This window comes from Pelodiscus sinensis, chromosome 4, assembly GCF_049634645.1.
Source record: "Pelodiscus sinensis isolate JC-2024 chromosome 4, ASM4963464v1, whole genome shotgun sequence".
In the NCBI taxonomy this organism is placed as follows: domain Eukaryota; kingdom Metazoa; phylum Chordata; order Testudines; family Trionychidae; genus Pelodiscus; species Pelodiscus sinensis.
This window is the reverse complement of record NC_134714.1, coordinates 33,677,628-33,699,809: the sequence shown is the minus strand read 5'-3', so window position 1 is coordinate 33,699,809 and position 22,182 is coordinate 33,677,628. Positions and strand designations below refer to the sequence as shown.

Below are 22,182 nucleotides of genomic sequence, written 5' to 3'. Positions count from 1 at the left end.
TCTCCAGGCAGCTGCCCAGATCCTGCTGTCACAGTACCCACAGCAGTCCTCCTTCTCCATCCCATCTTTACACGTAGGGGCCAGGGTCTGCTTGAGTTTACAAATTCAGACTAACTTTCTTTGTTGTCACCACTCACATTTTTCATTAACCTCTCTTATGCACACTCATTGCATGACTATTTTGAACTCTTTTATATTTGAAAAAAAATTGCAGTCCGTGTTTACAAAAAAAATTGTGGTCCACATTTACCCCCCAAAAAAGCACACAAACACACACACACCCTTGAAATTCCTGCATACGGGCCTAATACCATATCTTCACTGGTTAGGTTGCCCATTCATGGGAGGACGGAAGGGGGATATGGTATATGTGGGAATAGGTGGTGAGGTAAGGTGGGATGGTGGGGTGAAGGGACATAGGAATGGAGGCAGGGGAAGGGCAGTGTGGGGTGGGGGAGAATGGGTGAGTGTAGGAATGGAGACTGGAAATAGGGGTAGGAATGGAAGAAGGGGGGTGGTCTGTGGGTCATGAAGCTTTGGGTTAAAGACTAACGGTCCAGATTACCCCACTGGGTTCTCTTCCCATGTGACCCAAATTGGGTTCTCAGTAGGGCGTGGGCACATAAAGCTGGCGGCATCCCCATGGTTCCACGTTTCTCCATTGCGCCCTGTCCATATGGCGCATGTCCCAGCCCTGCAGTGGGAGCTCACTTGCCAGCTGGCAGGGCACATCTGGAGCGCTGCCACCCTGCAAAGACGGTCAGTAACCGGGTGCAGGTTATCTCCCTATCTGGCTGCTCACATGTAACCCAGCCCCTGCTCCTTGCTAACGAGCTGCGTGCCTAGGAGCACTTGAAGGGGATTCATTTGGAGTTGGGCCCCGTTTTACTGATTGTGTTTGGTTTTCATTTACACATGAGGCCCACAGAACATAGCCCTTCCTGACAGGTCACTTCTCTGTAGCCCTGTGCTAGCTGACAGGAGAGGCTCCAAACTGTGCACGCGAATGAACTATTTTATTGGCGGGTGGTGCAGGAGCAGGAGGGGTGCAGGCAGAGGGGACTGGCTCGCAATGGAAGAGCACGAGTAGGCGGGATGAGCTAAGAGTGTTTGGATAAAGGGGCCCGTGGAGAAGGGTGTGAGTGACTTAGGGTCAGGGAGAACGCTGCTGAGCTCAGTGAAAGATTAACAGGCTCTCAGGATGCAAAAGCAGGCAGCAAGAGGGGGTTTGGTGAACATAGCAAACAGGGGGCGCAGCCCCTAGTAATCTTTAAAGAATTGTTCTGAAAGTCTGAATAACTGTCTGGAATTATACTTGAATTTTTGGGGAACTATTGTACATTCCATAGCATAGGATAAATATCAGCAAACATCTATTTGCATATTTGTAGCTATTGTGAATAGGGTTTAGAAAGATGTGGAGAAATTGGAGAGGGTCCAGAGAAGAGCAACAAGAATGATTAAAGGTCTAGAGAACATGACCTATGAGGGAAGGCTGAAAGAAATGGGTTTGTTTAGTTTAGAAAAGAGAAGACTGAGGAGGGACATGATAGCTGTTTTCAGGTATCTAAAAGGGTGTCATAAGGAGGAAGAAGAAAACTTGTTCATCTTGGCCTCTGATGATAGAACAAGAAGCAATGGGCTCAAACTGCAGCAAGGGAGGTTTAGGTTGGACATTAGGAAAAAGTTCCTAACTGTCAGGGTAGTCAAACACTGGAATAAATTACCCAGCGAGGTTGTGGAATCCCCATCTCTGGAGATATTTAAGAGTAGGTTAGATAAATGTCTATCAGGGATGGTCTAGCAGTATTTGGTCCTGCCATGGGGATAGGGGACTGGACTCGATGACCTCTTGAGATCCCTTTCAGTCCTAGTATTCTATGATTCTATGAAAACATCGTGTGTGCCTTCGTAAGTGTACTTGTCCTAAATGTGTGTTGTTAATCCATGGTTTAAAATAAGTAAAATGTTCTGCACTAACTCTGTTCTTTGGGTTTCTTCTCAATTAAATGGGCATGTAGTTTATTAAGAGGATAATAAGTGAATTGTACTGTATGTTCAGAGAATCGTAATCATAGAATCATAGGATTGGAAGGGACCTTGAGAGGTCATCGAGTCCAGCCCCCCGCCCTCAAGGCAGGACCAAGCTCCGTCTACACCATCCCTGACAGATGTCTATCTAACCTGTTCTTAAATATCTCCAGAGAGGGAGAGTCCACCACCTCCCTTGGCAATTTATTCCAATATTTGACCACCCTGACAGTTAGGAATTTTTTCCTAATGTCCAATCTAAACCTCCCCTTTTTTCCAAACTAAACAAGCCCAGTTCATGAAGCCTGGCTTCATAGGTCATGTTCTCTAAACCTTTAATCATTCTTGTCGCTCTTCTCTGTACCCTTTCCAATTTCTCCACATCTTTCTTGAAATGTGGCGCCCAGAACTGGACACAGTACTTCAGCTGAGGCCTAACTAGTGCAGAGTAGAGCGGCAGAATGACTTCACGAGTTTTGCTTACAACACACCTGTTGATACAACCTAGAATCATATTTGCTTTTTTTGCAACAGCATCACACTGTTGACTCATATTCAACTTGTGGTCCAATGTGACCCCTAGATCCCTTTCCGCCATGCTCCTTCCTAGACAGTCGCTTCCCATCTTGTATGTATGGAACTGATTGTTCCTTCCTAAGTGGAGCACTTTGCATTTCTCTTTATTAAACTTCATCCTGTTTACCTCTGACCATTTCTCTAACTTGCTAAGGTCATTTTGAATTATGTCCCTATCCTCCAAAGAAGTTGCAACCCCACCCAGTTTGGTATCATCTGCAAACTTAATAAGCATACTCTCTATCCCAATATCTACATCATTGACAATATCTAGCACCATTAACAACAACTCTCTGACTACGGTTATCCAACCAATTATGCACCCACCTTATCGTGGCCCTATCTAAGTTATATTTGCCTAGTTTATCAAGAATATAATGCGAGACCATATCAAATGCCTTACTAAACTCTAGGTATAATAAACCCTTCTTGTTTGTTGATATGTCTACAGTGGGACCATGCTTCCCAGCATGAGTAGACAGAGAGATCCTAACTTTGCTCAAGTTATTAGTGCACTTAGAAATAACAGCGTGATCAGAGACATCATGGGGAGTGGCTTAGGGTAGCTATCAGAGCTCATATCCAACTGGTCCAGGCAGGTTTGTATTCAGGTTGCCACCAATGCTACTTCCAGCTACACTGTTTGAGCTAGTGTGCTAAAAATAGCAAAATCAACTCATGTCTGTCTGCCTTCACTGGAAAGCATGCTCCCATCTGCAGTATACATGTGCTGTTAGGTTGCTAGCTCCTTACCAATGCCCTGTAAAGCACTGTGTACATTTATGGCATTTTGAGAGTTTAATAAAGTGATAAACAGCAAGATTACTACAGCTTGCAAAATATTTGTACTTTATTTTTTTCTATTTTTGATGTGCAGGAAATGAATAACATCCCCTTAGCTGCAGAATACTACAGAGAAGTCCTAAAACAAGATAACACTCATGTGGAAGCCATTGCATGTATTGGCAGTAACCACTTTTATTCAGACCAACCTGAGATAGCTCTGCGGTTTTACAGGTGCGTGTAAGTAAGGGTAAAGTTAAAGAGAGAGATTTTTGCAACTTTGATAGTGCCAAGGAATTTGCTGGGTGACATGTCTAAGCAAATGGAGAAATATTGTCTATTATGTCACCAGCTCTAGTATCTTCTATACCTATACTATGATAATTATATTTAAGCAATTAATATGCAGGATGACGGTTAAAATAAAAATTACATCAAAATGGTTGCTACCAGATTAATGAATGAAGAGAGGGTTCAAGAGGATCTGATTTTCAACTTCATTTTGCAAGCAGGAGGCATACTCCACCTTGAAGAATTAAGCCACTAAAAAACCTTTTGAAAAACTCCATAGCCCACATCCTTGGCAACAGGTGTGCTTGCAACCATGTGTTCCCCTGTTCCTAGGTTGACTGTGTGTCAGGGTTTCCCTAATTTTAACTTCAGCAATTTTAAGACTGCTGTAAACTCTGCCAGATGCTACCAATCTAAGCATCTAAGGATCATTAATGTGTCAATAAGGGTGTGTCTAGACTACATGCCTCCGTCGACGGAGGCATGTAGATTAGCCAGATCGGCAGAGGGAAATGAAGCCGCGATTAAAATAATCGCGGCTTCATTTAAATTTAAATGGCTGCCCCGCTCTGCCGATCAGCTGTTTGTCGGCAGATCGGGGCAGTCTGGACGCGACGCGCCGACAAAGAAGCCTTTCTTGATCGGCACAGGTATGCCTCGTGAAACCAGGTTTACCTGTGCCGATCAAGAAAGGCTTCTTTGTCGGCGCGGCGCGTCCAGACTGCCCCGATCTGCCGACAAACAGCTGATCGGCAGAGCGGGGCAGCCATTTAAATTTAAATGAAGCTGCGATTATTTTAATCGCGGCTTCATTTCCCTCTGCCGATCTGGCTAATCTACATGCCTCCGTCGACGGAGGCATGTAGTTTAGACGTACCCTAAGCTCCTACACCAATATTAGGGAAGGACTAAATATGCACTTTGTAACTTGATCCTTTTTAACGGTTAACAATAATTGTATTAATTAATTACTAATTAATGAGCCGGGGTAATATGGTTTTCATCCCAGAATCAGGCTCCACAGAATTAAAACTGATTAGTTGAATGTCTTGTAGGAAATCTTGGGGTGTATGACAAAGACATTTAACATTTATGTTGAAGGCAAAGCAAATCTTTGACTGTTTTATTTTTATTAAAACAATGATAGTAAAGACTGAAAAGCTCAAAACCACAAACAGATGGAGTGATACAGTATTAGAAATATCTTTGGTGTCATTCTTGTATATGCTCATATATTGGAGACCTAACAATGAGGGACAAAGGATTAGCCCTGCCTCTGGCATACCAAATAAGTCTGATAGTCCAAAATTTTCCAGGGTCCCATATTTAATGGCAAATAACAAAGAAGAGCTGAAGGGTCAACAATAGAAAGCTAGCCCCCACTACAAAGTGACTTGGCCTGTTACAGAGCCTGACATCGCAAATATTCATTGTGAAGCATAGTCTTTTATGTCCAAATCTAACATTTTCATTCTCATAATATTAGGAATGCACTTATCCTATAGGTTAACATATTAATGCCATTTAACTCATCACATAGTCACCTATTGCTCAGGCAAGTTGGTAGTTAGACATCTGCCAATGATTCTATCCCAAAATATCCAAGCCCAGTACCAGTTCAGTACTCCTGCAGATACTTGGTACCATTATTTACCAGCTCCCTCTATTGAGCAAGTTATTTCCAATTCCTCAAAAACTTGGGTAACTGTCGGGACATTTTATATCACAGGCATACTATGCTTCTGCTAACTTGCCTAACCCCAGTGTCTAACAGGATACAAGCTTGTAGGTTCCTTATGTGCCTATGTGTTCCTTCTGAATAAAATAAAAGAATAAAATAGCTCTATGGGCTATAGCATCTATGCTAGTTCTGTGTCACCTGAAGACCTCCCTACATTCTGATGATCCTCCTGTGATTGGCTATGTTGGCATTAGGTCCAGAATTTACCTGTGACATTGTGTAAAGCGGCTACATTCATTCCAAGATGTGGTCATAGTGTATTTTTCCTTTTAAACCTTATTAAAGTAGAACTCTTTTATAAAACAGCTTCTTTTTAACATATACTTCTTTCCATTTTTGTTAAAAGTTAATGTGCAGCATTTAATATGCATACTATATAAGTCTAATTAAAAGTTAGATAAGCTCTCATTTGATTTTTGCTGAAAGCCAAGGGTCAGGACAAAATAATTTAAATATGAAGCATGATAATAAAAAGTGATAGCAACTATTTACAACTTTGTTAAGATTGGGTGATGAGGGATATATCCAACGCTGATATGAGTAAAATCAAAAGTAGTGGCACATCTGAAAAGCCAAAGTGTGAACGTTTTTACACACACAACGTTTTGCATAGCGCTGATTCTACAGATAGAAATAGTCTGGGTCTATTGTCTCTAGCTTAGGCTTTTAGCTCGTTTTTGCCAAACAGGATAGTCATTGCACAAGATTATCTGTGGTTTTTACTTTTAAAATTCACATTTACTTTAAGCTCACTTGTACTTCTTTCATATCATATTATTGTTATGTAATGTACTTAGTCACCCCTAATCCTGTTGGGTGGAGGGAAATTTTCCCATTTAGAAATAAAGTCATACTTGCAATAAATCTAAAAATGTTTACTTATCTTTCTCTTGAACTAGACGTCTTCTGCAGATGGGTGTTTATAACTGTCAACTATTTAACAATCTGGGCCTCTGTTGCTTCTATGCCCAGCAGTATGATATGACACTAACCTCCCTTGAACGTGCACTTTCTTTGGCTGAAAATGAGGAGGAAGCAGCAGATGTTTGGTATAACTTGGGACATGTGGCTGTGGTATGAAAAAAAAATATTTCTTTGAAAAATATGATGAGTTTACTGAATGAAAAAACAAAAATGCTGAAACAAAAGAAACTGGTATGATAGACCAAAAGGCCGCTTGTGAAAAATATACAGAATGGAAGTCTGATACTATAGAATGAAACACAGCACATATTTAGTTGGGTTGATGGTTTACTATCAGTTCAGAAAAGGATGAAACCCCAGGGAAAGGAATACTTTTCATTCTTCCAGTGTGGCGTGCTATCACATTTTGCTGACAGACTCTCCATCAGAACCTTGGTGGAACTTCTTGTGTTGCAGAAGGTGTTAGATAAGATAGCACATTCCAAGTTCTTCTTCCAGGGTCCCTGTGGGTGCTCCACTTAGGTGTGTCAGCACCACTGATCTTTGGTAGCAGTCCCCCGACCACTGGTGCATGCTGCGCTATTGCGCAATCACTTAGGCTGACAGTTAGGCACGTGCCAGCGGCCATTCCCTCAGTTCCTTCTCAACCGCCTCCAGCATCAGTCGCAAGTAGAACAGTCTCCCTTAAAAACTTTTAGCAAAAAAAAAAAAGAAGAAAATAAGAGCTTGAACTGTTTGACATAGATAAATGCACAGAAGATAAAGAACAAGTGGAGCATGGTGCAGCGCCACCCCGCATCCCGCTTACCCATGGCACCTCAAGCAGCAAAACCCTATCATGCCAGCACCTTCTGGCTTCAAAAGGTGCACAGGGTGCAGGATATTTATCTCGGCAGCAGACTGGCATGAACTGTGTTTGCACAGCCTAGGGCAGGACCACCCAGTAAGCCACTGCCAGAAACTCACTCCCAGATCTAAAAGGGTGAGAGATTTACAGAGGAGAATCCTCTTTATGGACAATACTGTGGCTGACGTGCAGCCTCATTTAACTGCCCCCCCCCCCCCACCTCCAGTGTTGTCTGGGCAACGCTACAGCCCAGACAACCATGACAGCGAGTCATCTATGGAGGAGGCAACTCAAGATTCACTTATTCCTCCTAATACATCGTGCTCCACGATGGACATGCATAGTCCATCCACATCACCAATTAGAGGGGACGACTTTAGAAGGTTTCAAGAACTGTTCCGCAGGGTAGCAGACACTCTTGACATACAGCTCCGCGACGTGACGCAAAACAAGCATAAGCTTCTGAGTATACTCAGCTTACCCTAACATATCAAACTGGTTCTGCCGATGAATGAGGCTCTGATGGACCCGGCTAAGTCCATATGGAAAACACTGGCATTGGTCACGTCAAAGAAGCTGAATCAGAAGTACTATGTAGCACCTATTGGGGTAGAATTCCTATTCACACCCTCCCCCAAATTCACTGGTAGTCGAGGCAGCTAACCAGAGGGCGAAGCAACACCAGTACCCAGAACACAGAATCCTGACAAAGAAGTAAAGAGGATGGATGCTATGGGGAAGTAGACCTATTCATCAGACTCCCTCCAATTAAGAATTGCCAATTACATAGTGCTGTTGGCAAAGTATTCACCCCAGACATTCAAAGCCTTCAATTCCTTTAGGGCTTGTCTAGACTACGCTGAAGTTTCAAAAGAGGATATGCAAATTCCGCTCTTCCTCAAAAAATTAGGTTTACGCTGTTTTTTGAAAACGGGGGGGAGGTTGCCGAAAAAACCACATCCTGACTACTTTCATTTTTGAAAGCTCTGCTCTCAAAAGTGAGATCAGAAGAAGATATCCCGCGGAATTTGCATATCCTCTTTCGAAACTTCAGTGTAGTCTAGACATAGCCTTATTCAGTACGTACCAGAACACATAAAGGAACAATCTGAATAAAATGTGATGGAAGGTTCTCTAATCTCTTGCACAGCATTACAAGCAGTATTGGATGCAGCAGATACAGCAGCCAGATCCATGGCATCCATAGTGATGCTGAGGAGAACAGCATGGCTGCTACTGTCCAGGCTCCCCAAGGAGGCCCAATCGAACATGAAAGACCTTCCATGCAAGGGAGAGAAGCTCTTTGCCAAGGCAATAAACTCATCTCTCCACACCCCAAAGGACTCCAGGGCAATGCTATGCACTGGGAATTCAGATGCCTAGAACCAAGAGAAAACAATACAAACAATATAATCAAAGGTTCAGAACATAGAATCATAGAATCATAGAATAATAGGACTGGAAGGGACCTCGAGAGGTCATCGAGTCCAGCCCCCCGCCCTCAAGGCAGGATCAAGCTCCGTCTACACTATCCCTGACAGATGTCTATCTAACCTGTTCTTAAATATCTCCAGAGAGGGAGATTCCACCACCTCCTTTGGCAATTTATTCCAATATTTGACGACCCTGACAGTAGTATATACATCAGGGTATACATAACAGCAAAGGCTCTATGAGAACAAGAGACATATGAGACAAATCAGATGAAGACAACCAAAGGAGCAAACATCAACCCAGGGGTCCAACTCCCATCAGCATATTTGAGGCGTTGGTCGAGGATACGATAGCCCCCAATCCTCCAGGGCAGGCAGAATTAGGGAAACAGATAATTGAATTCTATCCAGCATGGAAAACCATCACCTCAGAGGAATGGGTCCTAGAAATAATACAAACGGGTTACTGCATACCATTCACAGCAGTTCCACCAACCCACCCCCCTTCCCCGTCCCTCTTCAGGGACCCTTCTCACAAGAGTGTTCTCCTGGAAGAGGCACAATGCCTCCTAAAGCTAGGCGCTATAGAGGAAGTACCCAGCCTATACAGAGGCAGGGGATTTTATTCCCAATACTTCCTAACTGTCAAGAAATCGGGGGAGGAAGGGTGCAGGCCCATCCTAGATCTTCGTGGTCTCAACCAGTTCATCAAGTATCAGCGGTTCAAGATGGTTATGTTGGCAAAGATCATACCTGCCTTAGAGAGAGGAGCATGTCTATCTACCCTCGACTTCAAGGACACATATTTCCAGGTATCAATTCACCTGGCACATAGACGATTCCTCAGTTTCATCATCAAAAACTCACATTATCAGTACAGGGTGCTCCCGTTCGGTCTGTCGAGAGCACCCGGAGTATTCTCCAAGGTCCTCACCCTGGTAGCCACATACCTACGAAGAAACCAAATAAACATATTTCCCTATCTAGGTGACTGTTTGATCATGACACCCACATATGGGGACACGGAGCTAGCATTGGAGTCAAGAAGATCATTATTCGTCACGCTCAGGCTCCTATTGAACTTGGACTAATGTATCCTTACTCCTACACAAATACTGGAGTTTATAGGAGCACAGTTGGACTGCACCCGGGGTATAGCCTCACTGCTTATTCACAGATGGTTGAGAATACGTGACTTGATCATGTCGGTAGAGAGTTGTCCACACATACATGCCTGCAAATATTCAAACACATGGCCGCATCCATATTTGTAGTCCCAAACCACATGAGGACAACAACCAGGCAGTGCTACATACATTGGATGTACGCAGGGCTTTAGCCTTTTACCTGGAACGCACAAAAGACTTCCAATGCACACCCAGACTATTTGTGTCATGCATGGAGAGGTCCAGAGGTCAACCATTTTCCAAATAGCAAATATCCAAATGGATCTCTCATGCATACAATTGGCATACTCCCAGAAACAAAGACAGCCACCGACAGTCATACGGGTACACTCCACCAGATCAGTATCTACCACAACTGCTTTCCTTAACGGTCTACCCATAGACATTATCTGCAGAGCGGCAACATGGGCTTCAGCCAATATCTTTGCACATTACGCAGTTCAGATCTTTCAGAACACAGACACTAGATTTGGACGTACAATACTGTCCAACATCCAGTCCTGCATCACAGAATGCCCATTGCCAAGCAGGAACACGGCTGAGTAGTCACCTAAGTGGAGCACCCATGGGGACCCCTGAAGAAAAAGGGAAGGTTACTCACCTTGTACAGTAACTGAAGTTCTTTGAGATGTGTCCCCATTGGTGCTCCATACCCTCCCTCTTTCCCTCTGCTATGGGCTAAGAGAATCCAGTGTAGAGAAGGAACAGAGGGAATGGCCGCCAGCACATGCCTAACTGTCAGCCTAAGTGATTGCTCAATATTATAACATGTGCCGGCAGCTGGGGGATTGCTACCAAAGATCTCTGCACCGTGTGCACAGCGGCACTGACACACCTAAGTGGAGAAGCCACGAGGACACATCTTGAAGAACTTCAGTTACTACACAAGGTGAGTGACCTTCCCTTGTTTCCTCTGCAGCTGCTTTCCATTAGACAAAGTACTAGGTTGTTACATGTTATTTGTTAACAATTTTTATGGTGATAGAATTAGACCATAGAATAGTGCCTGTATTGTGGCTGAGATGATGCATCTCTGTTACAACTTGCTTTCTTAAAGAGTAATTGTCTATTAAAGCTATAGTTATAATCTATAATCAAGTTATAATCTAATTTATGTTAATTTTCTATAGTTTTGATAGAGTTTATTGTAAAATGCTTTCATGTAGAGGAGAATATCACAAACACATTAATGTATTTAACTAGCTACATGGAAGTAGACTTCTAATTGCCATTTAGCTTTTGACAGTGCTCTAACTTATGTCAATGGAAAAGCTTCCGCTGACTTTACTGGAATTAGGATAAGACTCTTAATGCATACATTTTGACAAACTCATACATTTAAAAGCCAAGATGCACTTATTCCTCCGTGTTTGGCAGTTTCACGGGGACCTTGCATTGTATCAGCTTAAATCATAAAATTGAAACATTAGCAATTAGCTTACTGTCCCACACTAGAGGTACTGATATTTGTACTAGATAAAAAGCCCCCATACGAGAGAGGTGCAAAAGGCAATTGAGAAAAACTTGAGTAGTGTGTAAAGTTCCTGTCGGTGTATTCTTATTTGAAGTAACAATAGTACATTCAGACGGAAAAAAATCCTGTTTTGTTTTAAAGAATAACCAAGCAACCTGAAATTTACTGTCAAGCTTTTTGATGAGTGGAAAAACTATGTTGATATTTTTAGGGAATAGGTGACCTGAACTTGGCTTACCAGTGTTTCAAGCTGACCCTAGCCAATAATAATGACCACGCAGAGGCTTATAACAACTTGGCTGTGCTAGAGATGCGAAGGGGTCATGTTGAGCAGGTTGGTGCTGAACTCTTAAAGCTTTGTGAAATACTTGCTTTGTTATCAAATACTTGCTTTGATTTCAAGGACATTGCAGTTGAGTGAGAAGCCAGCCAGATTACTTACTTGTTAGCAAAATTTAACTCAAATGCATGTTTGGAGGCAGCATTGTTTGGTGGGTTTATAACACACACACACACACACACTCTCTCTCTCTCTCTCTCTCTCTCTCTCTCTAACACTACAGAATAATATACAGTACTTATGTAAATCTGTTCCTAAGCAGCAAGTCATTTACAGAGCTAACTTTATACAAGTATCCTAGCAATCACCATGGTAACATTTAACATACTTTTGTGCTGATCTTTGCTGTGACAGATGAAGTTCAGTTTTACTTTGTTTCCCATTCAGTCAACATACATACATTTATATCGTAGATGGAGTTGTAGTCCAATTAAGCAGAGAGGTGGGTACTGTTTATAACTAAGGCTAGATAAGCTTTTCCAGCTTAATCCCTCATTTTCAGTTGCTTGTAATTTTATTTTCAAGTTGGCATTTTTAAATTTAATGCCTATGTATAACATGTCTATACTGTACATGTGGGCCAAATATTTTCCATTAATTTAATTAGTACTTTGTGAAACACTAACAGTGAAAACTAGCTAAACCTTTGAAAGTTTGCAGCCTTTAGATAATTAACTGTTTAGTCCTCTGAAATTCACATAAAGGGCACATCTAGACTGCTGCAGCTTTCAAAAGAATGCAAATTTGCCACAGATTTGCATATCTTCTTCCCATCCCATTTTCGGAAGAGTTTAAAAAAAAAAATCAATGATGATGTCTTCACAGGACAAAAAACACATTTTCTCCTCATTCTCTCTCTCTACCCCCATTCACATGTTTCAATATAATCTTGATTTTAATTTATATAGGCAAGAGCATTGCTGCAGACTGCATCATCATTAGCACCTCATATGTATGAGCCACATTTCAATTTTGCAGCACTCTCTGACCAGGTAATGTACTGTTTTCTTCTTCTGTCATCTGAAAGCTCAACAAGTTTTAGTTTGCCTTTAACAAGATATTAGATAAGTGAATGAAGGAATGCAAAGTAGCAACCATTCAGATTAAGTTTGTTTGTCTACATTGTAGTGCACAGGGATTGCAATTCAGATTAATCTAATTATTTCTTTTGAGAATAAGTGTCAACTTTGAAGATGTTGTATATAGTAATTTTACTAATTCATTGAATTTGCTTGAATGAACTGAACAATAGAATTTTCACTTCATTTGTGGTCTGCATAGTTATTTGATCATTTCATATACACATTGAACCTCTCCAGTCTGGAACTCACTGTTCTGGCAACATCTGTAGTCCAGCATGATTTTAGTTAGCTGAATGTTCACTTATCACGAGTGTGGCCAAGTTTACCACAGTCCCATAAAGTCTGTTTACAGCCACTAGTCCTGGTTCTCAGTGTTCTGTGCTGTTATTTATCTCTAAGGGTATGTCTACACTACCCCGCTAGTTCGAACTAGCGGGGTAATGTAGGCATACCGCACTTGCAAATGAAGCCCGGGATTTGAATTTCCCGGGCTTCATTTGCATAAGCGGGGAGCCGCCATTTTTAAATCCCCGCTGCTTCAAACCCCGTGCAGCGCGGCTACACGGGGCTCGAACTAGGTAGTTCGGACTAGGTTCCTATTCCGAACTACCGTTACTCCTCGTGAAATGAGGTGTACCGGTAGTTCGGAATAGGCACCCTAGTCTGAACTACGTAGTTCGAGCCCCGTGTAGCCGCGCTGCACGGGGTTCGAAGCAGCGGGGATTTAAAAATGGCGGCTCCCCGCTTATGCAAATGAAGCCCGGGAAATTCAAATCCCGGGCTTCATTTGCAAGTGCGGTATGCCTACATTACCCCGCTAGTTCGAACTAGCGGGGTAGTGTAGACATACCCTAATTTACCCTAAATGTTTTCTAAGAGTGCAGTGAGAAGGGGAAGTGTTGGCAATGCTGCTAACAATATTGACCTTCTGTGGTACAACAAATCCTCTGGTTCAGCACCAATCAGGTCCCCAGGGTGCCAAACAAAAGAGATTCAACCTGTATGTAATAAAATAGCATCAAATTATGATTTCTTAACAGTGAAAAGAGTGTTAAAATTATTTATGCCATAATTTTACTTGTTCCTGGAATATAATATTTTTTCAGCTTTAGTACTATTGACTTCTGCTTTTTATTAAACTTCTGCCATACGAGACATTTCAGTTTCTGAACTGCTAATTTATCTTTTTATTTGTTTAGTTTGAAAGAAAAGTGCAGAAGAGGTATCCTGATCTAGATTGAAAAGAAGTGTGAGATTATGAGTAGAAAACTAGTTTTGAATTAAGTGCTATATGAGCCAACTTCTGAATTTTTTTTCTTAAACTCATGCCCGTTATCTGTTACAATCTCAGTCATATTAAAGAGTAAAAAAATGAGTGATCCTATAGCACCTTAGAAACTAACAAAAATATAGTATCAAGAGCATTCGTGGGCACAACCCACTTCTTCAGATTAGTGGAGCAAAAAGAAGAAACCCCACAAATTTAAAGCAGAAAAAGAAGGGGGAAGACCTGTCAATTATAGTATGCTAAATGAGGCTAATAGAGTGGGCGGTAAGTGACCCATACGACATCCAGTTCATATCGTATTAAAAAGTAGTATGTACTGGTCTCAAAGGTTACATCTAGACTACAAGCCTCTTTCCAAAGAGAGCATCTAGAATACAAGCAGATTTTTTGAAAAAGTGAGCCGCTATTTCGAAAGAGAGTCTACATGCTCTCTTTAGAAAAAGCACAGTTTGCATTCAATAGCGCCTTTTTTTGAAAGAGTACTTTCGAAAAAAGGTGTTATTCCTCGTAAAATGAGGTTTACCGTGATCGAAAAAACTGCTGCGTTCTTTTGATTTACTTTTGAAAGAACACAGCTACAGTCTAGATGCAGGTGAAGTTTCGAAAAAATTTTTTTGAAAAAACCCTGTAGTCTAGACACAATGTTTTGCAAGTAGAAATGGATCTTTGCCTCTGCCTTCACCTTGAAGCCACTGTGTGGACAGCTCAGCTCCCAATATAACTAAAGAGTTATATGAATGCATCAAGGTGAAAATAACCTACTGATTCTTAAACATACCCTCTCCATTGTAAAGCACAAGATTTAAATTGTAAAAATTATTTGCCATACTTACTGATTAAAGATCATATCCTCATCCTGGTTCCTACATGTGGCATAGCTTGAGGGCAGGGGAACTTCACAGGAGTAAGGGCAGATCAGATGTATATGCAGCCTGCTAACATAACCCCTATGCCCAATACAATACACTTGTGTGCAAATAGTGACAGCCTTTCTAGCCAGGACTCCAGCCTGCCTCTTCTCAAATTCTCCCTCTGGAGGTCTTTCTGAAGAGGTCATCGCTCTGCTCTGTTCTATGGTGCTCAGGCTATTTAGACATATCCTGCATCACTAGTGGATTTTTTATTCATATACCCTCACTTGTAGAAGTTTTAGGCCTATATAAAACTTGTTCATTTTTGAGAGCAGTTTACTTGGACACTAGTGAAGGAAGTGTCATGGTATCAAAAAGTGTGCTGCCCAGAGCACATGCAGTAAGTAGTGCAGTGTTTGTGACTAGAGTGTTTGTATGTGTCTTACAGGTTGGAGATCTCCAGAGGAGTTACATAGCTGCTCAGAAGTCAAAAGAAGCATTTCCAGACCATGTTGATACACAACAGCTCATCAAACAATTAAAACAGCACTTTGCCATGCTTTGATTATTTGTTATGTAAAACAATTCACATGATTTTTACATCAGAGATACTATGAAAAACATTTTACAAAATGTTAGGTAAAATTAAATGGGAACAACCCCTTCATAGTAAAAGATCTGTGCTTGGTCTGGGTAGCAGGAAAAGTTTTTAAAAAATTGACTTGTATCATAGTATACAAGACATTTAATTTTTTACATGTGGTTAGAATATACACCATATTTATTTATATAGAATAAGATATTGCAACTAGCAGGACATTGAAATAGCTATCTGATAATAGTGTTGGACAACTATTCAGGGAGCATTTTATGGATTTTTTTTCCTGATGTTTTGGCAAATAAAATAATTTTTTAATGTTCCTCTGAGAGTGCAGCATGGAGGCAAAAAAGTTTCATGTCTGTCTTTTAAGCATGGCTTTTATACTGTACATTCTTATTGAATATTTGTGTATTTAATTCTTATGAATATAGTTCATTAATATGTTCCTTATTAGTTGAAGCAGAAGCATATTCCTTTTTATATTCTGTTGATGTAAAATAAATTTTATGTCTGATCTGTTTCCATTGTTATATTATTATATTACTTCCACTTATTTTTATTTTCAAGAAATGAAAAAATTTGCAAAATCTTGTAGAATTGGCATTGAATAGCATAATGTGCATGCTTCTCTCCCAGTACCAAAATGCTAAGTCCAAGGATTAGGTCCATTGTAATATATAAGAGGACAGATGCTTGAGTGTGAGATTTACAAGGGCGATATAGATGCCTAAATGACACTTTTATTGACCCAATCCACCATTTGGGTGCCTCTGGCCACCACAAAAATCCTAATCCTATAGATGCCCATAAATCCCTAAGCACCAAACTTTCCACTGTTAAAATCTCCAAAGCACCTAAACAGATGCACATTGGTCTCAAATCCTGACACGAGCCTGCAGATCCACATCTAACTTGCACCCAAACCCCAGTGGGATTCTTAGACTAGACATGGCCTCTACCTATTGCCTTTGGACTCTGAGCACACTTACATGAACAACAAATGGATGTTTTGAAGCTGATCCATTCTGTATACCTTGAGTCAGTGAGAGAGGAAGAATAACTACAGCGTAGTGATTAGAACCCTAATAGATGGGAGACCCAAATTCTAGTACCTTTGTTCAAAGGCAAATTTCATAATTATTTACTCACAGTAAGACCAGTTTCAACAGAAGAGATTTAGAAGGACTAGCCCCAGAACATCCCATAGCTCAATGCCTCGGGCAGTCTTCTGGCCAAGGGAAAACTCTCTTCTTCACCTCAGGTGTGTGTGTGTGGGGGGGGGAGGGGGAATTGAATCCAGATTTCCCATAATGTAGGGGAGTGCCCTTACCCCTGAGCTAAAAGTAATAAGGACACCAGCTTCTCAGTTTTTTCTTGAGGAAGGACTGACCTATCTTAGGTGCCTAATTCTGGGAGAGTGTTCACAGCTGTGAGTCCAAAGTGGAGATAAGTTCCTAACTCCCTTTGTAGGGGGACATAGGCCACACCCCCTCACCTCAGCATTTCCTATTGACTAGCCTGGGCAGCTCCCCACTCAGCAGGCTGGCTTTTGTGAATCCCATTGTTGGGCACCTGTCATGCCCCATGTATCATATGAAGAGGTGGGCTATCTAAGGGTGTGTCTGCACTGCAGGGCTTAACTCAAAATAAGCTACATAAATTGAGATACATCAATTGCATATCTTATTTCGAAATAGCTTATTTTGAAATAGGGAGCATCTACAGAGCACTGATTTTGAAATAGAGCACTCTTCCTCCAACTTCCCTTATTCCTTGTACAATGAGGGTTACAGGAGTTGGAGTAAGAAGTCCTCCAGCTTGACAGTATTTTGACACTATTTCGGAATAACTGCCTGATGTGTAGACACGGACTAAGTTATTTCGGAAAAGCACTAGTTATTTTGAAATAGTGTTGCAGTGTAGATGTATCCTAACTCAGAGTTCTGAGTTCCTTTCGGTGACAAGGCCACTAAAAGATGGGCCCTGTATTGCTGAGTGTAGCAGCACGTAAACCAGCCGTGGCCAGCCCACAGCTCGTGAGCCGCATGCAGCTCTTTCCCACCATCTCACAAAGCTGATCCTGAGGGCCCCCCCCAAATGCCCCACCAGCTCCCCGCAGCTTCCCTGTGCTTACTGGGTTGGAGCTGTGTGGTTTTTTTTTAAAATGGTGGCCATATTAAAGGGGCAGCATCCTTTAAAAACATTTTTTTTTAATTTCTTTGTTTTTGCTGCTTGACAATGCTGGTGAGGCTCTTCACATTTTTTCCACTGCTGTTTTGGCTCCCTTTGTTAAATGGTTGGCTCTCTAGAATATTTGTTAAAGGCATTAGATCAGTTGTATATAAAAATGTGCCAATATGATCATCTCTCTCTTCTCTGCATTTTAAAATAGTTCTGTTGGTCTACTTCCCATTAGGGTACATCTGTTACCCATTATTTTTTTTTTAAACACATGCAAAATTGAAGGATTATCCACTACAATCGTATCTTTTCTGAGAGGGGCCAATTACTGAAAATGTCAGGAACAATTTGGTAGTTTTCATTCTTTTTCCTTTCTGGGTTTACTGTTTTATATAAGTAAAATTCTGACAATAGTGACATTCCTCTGACATATTCTAACTTCTGTCCTCATGAATTAATTTTTCCCATAGAATTCAACTGGGAGTTTTTATTTAAGAGAGAAAAATCTGACCTACATTATTTCAGTCTCCAACCTTTTCAAAGATATGGCAAAGCCTCTTTGTTTTATACAAAGCCCCTTATGAGTCCACCCCCAATGCAAACCTCTCAGTTTGTCTCAAAGCTACACAACAGCACTTCTGAAATAACCGGGAGCAACATAACCTCACCCAACAACCTAGCTTGATGCTGGTTGTGATGCTGGGCAACCAAGTTCCATATTTAAATCCCCATGCCTCAGTGGAATGCTGAAGTACATAGCTGGAATCTGTTTGGCTCACCTGTGTGTTAGTATTGTTAAAATAGGTATAAGAATTATAAGAATCTGTTTGAGTTGCCGAGTTGTATTAATCTCATTTACAACCTCTGTATCCTATATTTTAAGGTAATATTTGAATGATTATATTGTAAGGTTCTTATGATCACCAGAAAGTAGAGACACATTACAAAGTGCCAGTCTGTAACAAAAGGTGTCACATTCTGCCCTTCAACGTAGGTTCATCAACACCAGATGGACTACAGTGGAACTAGAGGACAAAAGACATTTGTTTTGCCCTCCCCACCATGAAGAGGAATCATGTACATGGATTTCTTCTGTCAGCTGAATTGCAGCTCACAAGAGTACAGGGAAGGGGAGGGATAACAACCCGTAGCAAGTAAAAACAGTATCTCTGTGTTGCTTGGACTCTGGGGCCGGAGTGGCAGGTTTACCAGACATAAGCAAGAGATACCCAGTGCTTAGTCTGGGTTAGCCCCAAAGGACACATAGGGCTTACTTATTATAGAGACGTCTATTAATTTTGACACCTTCTATTAAAACTTGTGTGCATATATGTTTACTTGCTTTAACTGTAAGTAATTCTCTTGCTTCTTTTTCCTACTTAATAAATCTTTTTATACTTTATTATACAATTGGATACAAGTGTTGTCAGTGGTGAGAGATCTAAGGTGCAATCGACCCTGTGGTAAGTGACTGAGTTTGGGACTGGGAGCTGTCACACAATCTGGAGTGGCACACAACTGAGTATGTTTCTCTCAGGATAGATTGTCAAAAGCAGGACAGAGCCCCTTGGTTAGTTCTGTAATTAGATTATATCAAGTAACAAATGTGAATGCCTAAAAGAGCTACAATTATTAGTCACTAACAATGCCATTAGGCACGCTGGTCTATTTTGCCACAGAAGCAAGATGGACTATGTGATAGACATACTAAAATAATCACAAATATTGTAGGTTACATCCAGTCTCAAGCAACCAGTCTCAAGCAACCAGTCACTCACCCAAGATCAATTTGCATCCCTAAATCTTACATCAAAGACAAAACTAATAGCCAGTTCTATAGTAAAGTAACTAAAGGTTTGTCCAATTCATCTGATTAAGTGAGTTTTATCCACAAAAGCTTATGCCCTAATAATTCTGTTTGTCTATGTCTACACTACCAGGTTATTTCAAAATAAGCTTATTCTTCTTCACAAGCAGGAGTTATTTTGAAATAACAAGCCAATTATTTTGCAATAAGTTTAGTAGTTTGGATGCTCATCTTGTTATTTTGAAATAAGGGGAGTCATTTCAAAATAACTCCCCTCTGTAGACATGCCCTTAGTTTCTTAGGGGATGTCAACACTATGCACTTATTGCAAAATAGCATGTCCACACTACAAATCCCCATCAAAATAGTTCAGAATTATGTGTCCACACTGATTGGAGGCTGAATCGCATTTAAAAACCCCTGAAACGCTCCGGGAAAAGCATCAGGACAGAAGTCACTTCCTGTAGCTGCTGCCTGAGACTATCTGAGGCTCAGGCTTAAGAGGGCTCACCTCTACAGCGGTGTCTCACACTCTTGCCTACCTCCTGAAGGGATAGCAATCTCATAAGAACATAAGAACAGCCATATTGGGTCAGATGAAAGGTCCATCCAGCCCAGTATCCTGTCTGCCGACAGTGGCCAATGCCAGATGCCCCAGAGGGCGTGAACATAACAGGTAATCATCAAATGATCCCTCTCCTGTCATCCATTTCCAGACAAACAGAGGCTAAGGACACCATTCCTACCAATCCTGGCTAATAGCCATTGATGGACCTCACCTCCATGAACTTATCTAGCTCTTTTTTGAACCCTCTTAAAGACCTAGTCTTCACAACATCCTCTGGCAAGGAGTTCTACAGCTTGACTGCGCTGCTTGAAGGAAAACTTCTTTTAAACTCCTTTTAACTCTTCTCACTTCTGCTAGGGAACCAGACCTGCTGCAAAGCAGTCACCAGCTCTTAGACCTCATGCTACACCTGGCACAGTTAATGTAGGCTGCCCACATGGCACTGCAGGACCAGAACCAGCAGCTCACTCTGGGGCACCTCCTCACCCTACTCCATGTGTTTCTCATGCACCATAGCCCTTCACACCCTCCCCTGTGCACCATGCATGCGATGCCCGCATACTTTTGAACTCCAGCCTCTTCCAGAGGTTGTACGCCAGTACATTTTTTCCCGACTGCACCATCAGGATTGGGGACATGGATATGCCCGTGTGCATCATGGGCGATGCAACCTACCCCTTTTTGAAAAAAGGCCACACCCTAAGGTGCCACAGGACTTATTGTTTAAAGATTTATTAGTTAGGAAAAAGAAATGAGAATTATTTAGTGGTTAAAAGGGAAAAAATATACATACAGGTGAATCAATCTGTAATTCCAAATGGTAGCAGGACTATAATAATCTTCCAGTTTACCCAAAATTCTTTTCGAGCTACTCATAACATTGGGAGACTTAGTCTTCTCATTCAGTTATGTTGTCTTGTTCTAATCCAGACAGTCCAAAGATAAGGAAGCAAAATGCAGGACAATGTAGCACTTTAAAGACTAACAAGATGGTTTATTAGATGATGAGCTCTGAGGAAGTGGGTCTGGCCCACGAAAGCTCATCATCTAATAAACCATCTTGTTAGTCTTTAAAGTGCTACATTGTCCTGCATTTTGCTTTCTTTCAATGGGTTATTTAATTAGAGGGGTATCTATCATGTAAATCTTGGAGAGGAGCAGCTATGTTAATACACAAGCTTTCATGGGCTAGAGCCCACATCATCAGACACAGTAAAAAAGTATAAATTTTAATTTAATCAACCTGTAAAGTCAGAAGGTACATTGGTTTGGTGAGAAAATGCCATTTTATAGTCCTGATTCAGTTCAAGCACTGATGAAATGTTAGAATTCTGATAACAGTGAGCCTCATTCTGAAGTCATCCAATTGTTACTTTATTATTACATCTCACATATCCTGCCTTCACTTTTTTTTAAATCAGATGTCTCCCATCCACTTCTCTTTTAAGCAGAACTCTTCAGAGATTGCCTGAAGGGGCTCTCATGCTCTCTCTGAAGAACTGGAGTTCATATGCATCTAAAGAGCTACACTATCTAGGTCACAGTATCCCTTTGCTCTCAGACAGAAAAGATTTACTGTATTAGCTAGTACTAAGGAATTTGCACTACCTGCCAACTAATTTTTTTAATTAAAATTCAAAAACACTGTGGTCTTTCTGCTCCTGTGCTGTGTTTATAAGATTATTTTGGATCAAGAAAAACAGCAAACATATTCAGGAACAGTTTTCTTCTCTTCCCCAACTGTTTCTCAGTAGACACCTGACATTCCGTTTCAGCTTTACTGTTACTGTAAATAGTCAATTCTTCTTTGAAGAGCCAGGGGAAGTGACATGTGAAGCCTCTTGTACAGTTGGGCATAAATGATGTTATTGTTAGCAACAAAACAATAAAACTGGCTATATACAATGTGTTGTGAAATGCATAAACTGAAGCAGCTGAAAAAAATCTTTTTTTAGTAATCTTGGGGGTGGGGGAAAGATTACTTGCAACAATAGTAATTTTCAGATGGAAAATATTTTTTCACGCAATCCCAATTTGTGGCAAAGCTAAGAGAATACTAGGTGCAAAATGACTTCAAAAGCTAAACAAGATTCCACTTTCTGCTGGAAAAAGAGAAACTGTGATTAAAGTACTAAGTTTTGATCCTTAACAATTATTGTGCTTTTCTGTCGAAAACA

The 22,182-nt window shown here is 41.1% G+C and overlaps 1 protein-coding gene across 3 annotated transcripts in view; it reads left to right on the top strand.

Annotated features, from left to right (window-relative positions):
* The window catches only part of TTC8 (tetratricopeptide repeat domain 8), an 81,888-nt gene extending 65,912 nt beyond the window's left edge, over positions 1 to 15,976 (top strand). For all 3 annotated transcript variants that reach the window (XM_006122334.4, XM_075926735.1, XM_006122333.4), the window contains 5 exons: positions 3,485 to 3,624; positions 6,322 to 6,496; positions 11,499 to 11,621; positions 12,536 to 12,619; positions 15,297 to 15,976. In XM_006122334.4, coding sequence (XP_006122396.2) covers positions 3,485 to 3,624; positions 6,322 to 6,496; positions 11,499 to 11,621; positions 12,536 to 12,619; positions 15,297 to 15,413 — 639 coding nt within the window. In that variant the 3' untranslated portion in view covers positions 15,414 to 15,976. The remainder of the gene's footprint in view (positions 1 to 3,484; positions 3,625 to 6,321; positions 6,497 to 11,498; positions 11,622 to 12,535; positions 12,620 to 15,296) is intronic.
* The last annotated feature ends 6,206 nt before the right edge of the window (positions 15,977 to 22,182 follow it).